The 9,330-nt window shown below is 35.4% G+C and overlaps 1 protein-coding gene across 1 annotated transcript; it reads right to left on the reverse strand.

Moving 5' to 3' along the window:
- Window positions 1-3,312: 3,312 nt before the first annotated feature.
- LOC107101844 (C-C chemokine receptor type 7-like) lies at window positions 3,313-4,652 on the reverse strand. Its single transcript, XM_015400916.1, has one exon. The coding sequence runs from the start codon at window positions 4,650-4,652 to the stop codon at window positions 3,546-3,548; it is 1,107 nt and encodes a 368-aa protein (XP_015256402.1). The 3' UTR covers window positions 3,313-3,545.
- Window positions 4,653-9,330: the final 4,678 nt, after the last annotated feature.

The following is a 9,330-nucleotide window of genomic DNA, read 5'->3' on the forward strand; positions in this document are numbered from 1 at the left end:
AAAAGAAATAGGGCATTCTGGTCGGAACATTTCATACTAACTACACCTCAAATCTTAAACACTGAGATGACATTTACAGTCATTCTGATATTACAGCTGATGTAGAATATTTTCTGCATGATTCCATGTCTGCTGTTAGAAAAAAAAAGTATATGACTCAATCATTATCACTTTGTAATTTTTGGTTCAGTCAGAAAGAAGAAACTATGGTGTAATAAGGCATTTAAAGAAAATATACAATAAAATATTAACCAGTTCTGTCCTCTGTGTCAGCTTATCTTGAGTTTTCAATTATAAAAGTGAGAAAATTGGCCCTAAAAGTTGTGTATGTCATTTTCCATTAAAAGAATGTGATCTGTAAAAAAAAAATAAAAAATTAAACTGTTTGGGAAAACGTGCGGCCCTCATGCAAACTCTGACCCATGTGTTGGCTTATTTTGGAGACTGGGGAGTCTGAGGTAGGGAGTTGAAGCCACACAGCTTTATGATTCCTCAGACAGGTCATTTCACTCCATATTAAACCTTAATCAAAGACTGACGTCACCATCAGCTTTAAAATACACTGTGTGATACATGCTTGCACTTGTGAGCTAAAGCTATTCATGAGAATATGTCAAATGATATGGCCCCTGAACAAACTTAAATCAAACTATGTTTAGATAAACCAGGCATGTACAGAGAGGTTAGGAAACATCTAGATATTATAAGTCAATATCATGTAACTGAACTTAAATCTGCATTGTTGAAATTGTCTGTCTTTCTTACATGGTTGCTATAATTCACCATGAAATAGCATTGGCCAGGTGGCTAATTTACAAAACCCAACATTCATGCACGTTAAATGCAGGTTTGTAGATTGAACCCTACTGTAGCATGAAGCTGAATCTTTATTTTAGAATTCTGGAATTGTATTTGCTGTATTCCATTTTTTGTGTTCGGTCTACATACAAAAAGTATGAATCCCACTCAATATTTTATAAATGAGACCCTTGTCTTTATCTTCAGCTGTCATTGCATATAAGGTGAGATACAGCCGGGGAATTTCACCAGTTCCTCCTAAGGCAACATTAATAAACAGGACGATCATTCACGTACACATTCACAACCAAATGTAAATCATAGAAAACATCCTTCCTTGCTTTGGACTTTGTTATGGACTATCGGTGTAAGTTGGAGTACCTGGAAGCGCAAACATTCACAGGGAGAAGATGGAAATTCATTCATAAAAGCTATAGGGTGGAATTTGAAACTTGAACGCAGCATCTAGTTGGTGCTTAAAACGTACAAGTTTTCAATAATTTTTTCTATAAGTCGTGAAAATATCATAAGACAGGTTAATTTGTGGTAGTTTTAATAAGTTAGTGGAAAAGTGTTAACTCACATGGGGGATTCAGTGGTCATTTTGACCACAAAAGGGCATTTGTCCAGCAGACAGAGAAGAGACAACTTCTACATGCTTAATGATGTTTTATATTTACTATTTTACTTTCATTTTTATATACTGACTTACTTTTGTTCATAGAATACCTATGTTAGATTCCCTAAAACGAATATTTGCTATAGTTATTATTTAGAAAAATGACTTTCATCATGACCTCCTGCTACATGGTTTCAAACCTCATCTTTCTTTTACGATTACCCTCATGCTGCCAGTAGAACATGCAATCTGCTAACAGTAATGCAGCAGAACCAGATTATTTTGCATATCTCAACATTTGTGCAGCAGTCTTTGTAGATAATCTGCAACATGCCCACTTATTGCATGTGTAAAAACTTAAAACCTAATGTGCAATTTAGTGATCCTGGTATGTCTAGAAAAGCAGTGAAAAAACTCATCTTGTAAATCCTTTTCCTGGGTCACCATCACGGAGATGTAGACTTGAAAAGGTCTTCATGAATGTTGCCTTTAAGCTGAAATACTTTTAATGGATAACTAAACCAGAGAAGAGCTCCATGGGGCCAATCCCTTTGCCATTGTAGTCAATATAATAAAGTTAAAAGAACTGAAGAAAAAAGGAACTGTTGACCTTTTTTGGTGATTACTGCTAAATGTTTACAAAGCTAAAAGTAAAAAAAATAAAAAGACTGGTCATTTAATTTATAAAAGGTCAATAAATGAAGTTAATTGAATATACCGGCGGCCATACAATAGCTGCTAATACAGCTAAAGATTGAGGCAAACGACTTTGGTCAAGAATCTCCAGAACTTTTATTTGTAAGTCTTTCTAAGGGTTTTGATTTTCAGGTGAATACTTTTATTGGTTCTCAGCAGAAAGCTTAAGAAAAAAAACCTCCCACACATTTCATATGATTCAAAGTTTGTTTATTTGTTCTTTAATTTTTATTCAACAAAATGAAATTAAAGGCATTTCATATGAAATAGAACAAGCATTATAGAACAAAATACATGATATATATAATAAGTTATAAAAAGAAAAGTAAAGTAATTGCAAATATTTACAAGCTTGACAAAGATCACAGGGTTGAGATAAAAATGCTGCGGCCCTTACAAAAAAACATAAGAAACAAAACAGAACAATTTTCTAAGAGTTTGAGCTTAATGCACAGGCAGTTTTACATTTGTATTGTAACAGAATAAGCTAGTATACAAACTAAATGCTGCTCAATATGGAGTGTTTTCATTAAATTCAAGAAAAGAAGTGATTTTAAAGGGGAAAATAATTTTAAAAGTGAAATAAATATGTTGGAGAGAACAAATTTTCACACTGACGTAAAAAAAATCATGTTATGTTGAGAGAAAACATTTTGTGATGGAATAGATAAAAGAAAATTTGAATTTAGAAAATGACTTCCAAGAGGAAAAAAAAAAAAAAAACTATTTTTTTAAATCAGAATGAATTGACAGCTGAGTGGTGATAGGGGCGTTTGCGATGAACAGCGAAGGAGAAAAATCCTGAATCGAGATCAAAGACTTAGGTTTCGAGAGAGAGAGAAGAAAAAAGCTTTTACTTTTAGAGGACATGTTGTCAGTCAGATTGCAAAAAAATATATATTTGAAAGTTAATATATATATATATATATATAAAGAAAGTGTGTTTCCCTTGGAAGTAATTTTCCGAATGTCAATCTATCTTTTATTTATTCTATGATTACTTATTTTCTCTTAAAAGTTTTTTTCTTCATTTTTTTTTTTACCATCAATGAAAATTTGTTCTCTTTTCTCGTTTTTTTTTTTCTTGAATTTAATAAAAACACAAAAATGTCAATATCCTTTTGTTTTCAATGACAACAAATGACATGAACCCATGAAAACGGAGAAAACTGTACAATATTAGTTGAGTAATATTCAGCAATTTCAGTGGCTTTCATACAAGCTTCTTTGATGACACAGCGTGATTAATGTGTTACTCTGAAGATTGCAGAGTAACAGATCTGCAACAGATGTTTAAAGTTACTTCTTATGAACCAATTGCAGAAACTGAGATAAAGTTCTAATGCTATTTAGACCAATGTTTTATGAAAATTGATTGGAAAAGCTGAAAAATTTAAAGCAAAGTCACTTATCTTACTGTATACATTTGACTTTACTTACTTGCTGGAAACTGAAACTTTAATCCATCACTAGTGGAATATGTATCAGGTGACGTTGGGGAACAAACTGAGAGTACAGTGAGACCAGGAGAGGAGGCGGAAATGGATGTAGAGTGGACACTGTGCAGCCTAAGCTGAAACCCACATGGACAGCCGGAATCATGCAAAAGCTGCACTACATCTTTACGAAAACGTACACCAACCAGTGCATAGAGCATGGGGTTGAGGCAACAGCGTGTGTATGCCAGAGTACAGGTGATGTACTCTGTCATCAGACCACAGTATGGCCTAGCTATTTTGAGACACAGCACTACTGTGTATGGCAGCTGGAAAATGACGAAAACCAGCACCAGAGCAACCATTAACTTTAGGGTACGCTGCCGATGCCACTGCTTCCCACGGCGATGCACGTGGCCTTCCCAAAGAACTACGCCTATGGAAGTATAGCATATCACCATAATGAAGAAGGACACACAGAAAACAGAAATAATGGCCCCACTGGGGACCATCTTGACATACCCGCTTGTTTGCATGGCACAAAATTTTTCCTCACCGAACTCAGAAACCCCAGAGAAAATGATTTCAGGCAGGCTAAGTAAAACGGCAACAATCCAGACAATTACAGCAGCAACCTTCCCTGCTGTTAGTATCCGACTGCGCAGCCGTAGCATCTCTTGGGCTCGTGCCACAACCATGTAGCGGTCAACGCTGATGCAGGCGAGCAGCAGCAGCCCGCTGTATGTGTTGATGGCATAACATGCACGCAGAATTTTGCAGAGTGCGACGGGGAAGATCCAACCCTTGTGAGTGTCGGCTGCCTGCAACGGGAGCGTGAGGAGCAGGAGGAGATCGGCCAGTGCCAGGTGGAACAGAAAGACGTCGGTCATGGAACGGAGGCGCAGGCGGCGGTAGAGAGCAAAGGTGGCTATCACCAGACAGTTTCCCAAAACTCCCAGTAAAAAAATCAGGCAGAAAACGCACGTCTGGAACAGTTTGATGAAGTACTCCTGTTGCTCACCAAGCTCACAAAAGTCAGTTTCATTAGTAAGATTACCGGTATAGTCATCGGTAGGAAGGCACTCATCATAGAAAACAGGCATTGTTTCTGTGGAAAACAAACAGAAAAGCTAAGTGTTAAATCCTTATTCAATAAAAAAAAAAACAAGAAAACAACAAAATCATCCAACTACATTTCTCTATCCTTTAGTTTGCATCAACTTTCCTGTACGTAAAGGTTTACATTCTTGTAAAACATCTAACAGTAACTGGGTTATGAAAAGACAAAGAGCTGTTTGAGCAACATTAGACAAAATTTGGTGTCCTTTCGTGGTTAAAAGGCACAGTAGTTAACTCATATCTAAGAATGTCAGGAAAACTAATAAAAGTCTAATTTTTAATAACATTTAAATCAACTAAATATTTTTTTGTGTTAAGGTCATGTGATAGGCAAATAAAAGGGAGAAAACCAGAACAATTTCTTTATTTTATAGCAACCAGATTACAGTCTCTAATATGTTCAAACTGTTTTAAATGTTTTTAAAATTTCAGTTACAGAAAAGCAGCTGAATCAAATTTCTCTTTTTCTTTAGCTGCAAATTGTAAAACTTGTCTAAACCTTGTGACAGACTGCACATTGCAAAATTAAGTCTTTGATCTGTCCATTCTGAATATTATGAGTCATTTTAGGTTTGTGCAAAATGCCAAACTGCTACCAGGTTTGCGTGACGACTTGGTATTATTCAGAAGCATGAAAAGTTACGTTTTGCATAAAGCCGGGGTTCATTTTGAGAAGAGTTCTGCCCCCTACGTCAGGATATCAGGAAATACAAACTGGTACAAACAGGTTGAAAGTCAGAGAGCTGCAGCTCTGCTCTTCAGTTTGAGTAAGCAGCCGAGGTATTTTAGTCATTGTGAGGCATGTTGCGTGACACTGGCATCAGGTCGTTGGCAGAGGGGAAATCGTGGGTAGCTAGACGGTCGACATATCACTCAGTGTCGCGTGCTAAGAGCCTTTATAGGCGGTTTCCACAATCACCTTTTTTCATTTCATGTTTTACTATGCCACTTTGCAACCACTGAGGCAGATAATAAGGTTAAATTCTCTTTACTTGTAAGAATAAATATCATTATTTCCAGATCAGCACTATGTAAGGGAGGTTTTCTAAAAGGTAAGCGGAAGATTCTTTTCCTGGATCGATTTGTTCCTGTTAATTTCAAATGTGTCATTTTCTAGGACTTTTTTTCATAAGGTATATCATCTGTAAAAATTTTGATATTTATAAAGTTATAAAAAGAAATTAGCACGACTAATGTTTTGCTTCTGAAAGAAGGGAAATGAGTAGAAAGCAGATTACAGAAAGATGTGTTAAAAAAGTGAAGCTGATACAAAAAATTAATTAATGGTATATATAAGGCAGGACGTCATTAAGATAAAAATATTAAGAAAACATTAATCAGTTTTTTTCTAAAACCATTGAAACAAACTAAATGTATTTTGTTGCATCAGAAGTTCAACCGGTTACGATGATTAATTACCATTATAAACATAAATTCCTAGAAAAATTTGGCAGTACTTATAATATTCAGTCAAGGCTGGCGGTTCTAACTTTAAAAGTATAATAGAAGAATAGAATAACTGGATGGTTGAAATATCCAACCTAAACACCCAAATCTAAGCCCCTACGATATATACCGGAGTGCCACCTAGATTCATTCTCAGCAAATTAAACTAACAAGCCAAAATGCCGCTCTATGCAGCATTCTGGCCCCTTTATTTTTAAGATAACACGGTACATTGCATGACAACAAATTTCTTTCTTCTCCTGATCTTAGTCATCATTCTCCTCAAGATGCTTTTGATGTTTACCAGGTTGTAGGGCAATTCTCAGTTTGTGCTAATTATGCTACAATGATTAAATAGATTTTGCTATTAAACATCTGCATATAAAATATATAACATAATTTAAAACCTTTAAATTTATTTTAAAATTTGCTGATCTAAATTATAGCTAGTAAACAATCTCTTTTAATGCTGATTAGAAATACACAAAGAATTTGGTGACTGATAATTAAAATGATCTCATTGTCTTCTGACCATCTTTATTCATCATATTTATAAACATCTAAGAAGAATAGTGCACAAAAAAACTATTGTTTTAATATCTCAATTTATACTAATGCACATTAATTAGTTTTATTTTTTTTAATTAAGGTCAAATTTAGTAAATATCAGTAAATGTTTTGTAAGGGAAAAACATTTGTAGGCATAGAAATTTCATGTTCAACAAATCGTGCAGTTTTCTAAGCATTTTCGATTTTGAATCATCTAAGGATCGCAGCACGATCCTTTTTTTAGCACCTTGGATGTTACAGACTTGACAGTAAATTACACCAATATGAGAGAAACCACCATCTTTCAAATCAAGTTGAAAGTGAGATCATCTCCCACTGACTACAGGTTGTCAATGCATTTGAGTAGGCAGCAGTTCTGTACAGTATTTTAGTCATTTTTTGAGACTGAGTGTTATATTGTTTCCGTTACGGTTCATGATCACGGCTTCTTCTATTCCAGACTTTCTGAATGCAATACTGTAGATGCAGATCTATTATCATTAATATTAAAATTAGGCAATCACAAACAAGAACAAAATTATTTTAATTGGTAATATTAAAAATTTCCTCAACCCGCAGTCGCAAAGCTGCTGACAGATCAAACCTAAATCACACTGATGAGTCATGCGATGCCTCATATTTTGGATGAACCACAAGCAAGCAGCTTAAAAGTTTCGGCTTGATGAATTTATTAAAGTAAAGCCACTTCTATTTGTTATTTAAATCAGCTGTTCGGGGGTCAATGCATCACAGAGCTGCACTAATAACAAAGCACAGAGGAATTTAATTAATTTAGGGGACTAAAAAATATTTATACTATTGAGTTTAGAATATACATGTCATAGAATGTTGAAACTTTCCCATAAAACTAAAAATTAAATTAAATTGTTTTTAAAACACTATAGATGGCATATAAACAATATAATGCATAATACATTTATTAAATTAATTCATTTCATTGTTTACCTTTGGTAGCTATAAACTTTCAATTTAAAGTGATTATTTTAATGAAATGCACACAACAAATTAAAACCCGCACACCTCAAAAATGAACTGACCTGAGTTGTCCATGTCCATCTTCCCGTAACGCCACAAGGTCTCTGTAAGCTGGAGCTCTTAAAAACAAGGCTGTGGGCTTAACCTCAGCTACCACGAGCCAATGAAACCTCTCTGTGTTCTGTTGACCTTGCTATACCCTTGTTCTGCCTGTTTTCTTCGCAGCAGTGTCACAGACGATGCCAACAGGTAGAATTGTGCCTTCTTTATAGCGGATAGGTTAAATCTGTCACATGCATGAGAGTTTCTGTGGGTTTCTGTTTTTTTCCCCTTCAATACTTGAAACTGCAAATGTTTCACAAGCAGCTTGTTGCAAAAATAACATTTAGTTTTCAATTTGTCAAATCAAACTTTTTTGTACATTTGCTGTACATCACTATAGATTAAGTGGCAAATAACAGCTCTGAACTAATTATGGTTTCTGATTTTTGCGTGTTTCTTTATTTATTTGAAAAGATGCACATCACGGGAGACTTGTGATGAAATGAAAGGAATTTATGGTAATGATGCCTCATCATGTGGCCTTACAACGCCATATCAGGCTATACAAGGCCCTACAAAGCCATACAAAAACCGGATCACTGCTTGACACTCAACACGCTCAATTTCAGACTTGACTCAATTCAAACCGCTGTAAATTAGAAACCACAATTAGTTCAGAGCTGTTATTTGCCACTTGATCTATAGAGATATAAATAATTGCACATACAGAATTTAGCTAGATTAAAGACCTGAAAGTGGGTCACGGGCATTACTTATTGAAAGTCCCTCAAATATCTGGATGTGACTGCAAAACTAGCCCAGAACTCGGTTTTTTACTTATTTTGTGGTCCTATGGTTGTTTTTCCAGCATCTCTTACCTACTATATTAGTCCTCAATTTTTATCAAATTCATATTTTAAAAATTCTAAATCGACAAAGATTGAACTTGTCTGAATGGTTTAAAATAGTGTACACCTTATCTGAATGTATTATTATTTTATCAAGCTTGCATTTATCTCTAAATTAAAAACTTTTTCTCAGGGTGAATAACCGTTTACTCCTGTGTGGGAAATAAGAGTGCAAGCAAACTACAGTTCAACCTATAGAAAGGGCACAAAGTTAACTTGAGAGGGTAAAGGTGATTTATTAGAGTTCATGCAGTAAGTTCAGCTGGTTATGCATGAGTCAGGGTGTGGTTGCACCTGACTTGGACAAGACCTTTCCCTCACTTCTTCTGAGGTTAAGACAGTTAGGGAGTTCACTATATCTCACCCTCAACACATTGCCATGCTTCTCAAGGTCAGAGCACACAAGCTGCTTGGTCCCTGCAGACATTCTCACGCTTCTGTCCATTTTATTGTTAGGCAGGTGAAACAGCTACCATCCACAAAGTGATGCACATTCTGTAAGTATCTAATAATGTCCTGTATCATAACCATCCTACTTAAAAAGGGGAGAAGAAGAAGAATAAAAATGAAATATGAATGCATGGATCTCTAACTGTGCTTCTATTTTCTCCTTGGCCCCATCCTCTGAAAGGGACTATAACTGTCGCTATTGTTAGACACAGCAAAGGAGACAAAAATATCTAAGCTGCATGGAAATTTCTTCACAGACCCTCAGCGGACC

The sequence above is a fragment of the Cyprinodon variegatus genome, unplaced genomic scaffold (genome assembly GCF_000732505.1).
Source record: "Cyprinodon variegatus isolate N-32 unplaced genomic scaffold, C_variegatus-1.0 Scaffold1161, whole genome shotgun sequence".
In the NCBI taxonomy this organism is placed as follows: Eukaryota; Metazoa; Chordata; class Actinopteri; order Cyprinodontiformes; family Cyprinodontidae; genus Cyprinodon; species Cyprinodon variegatus.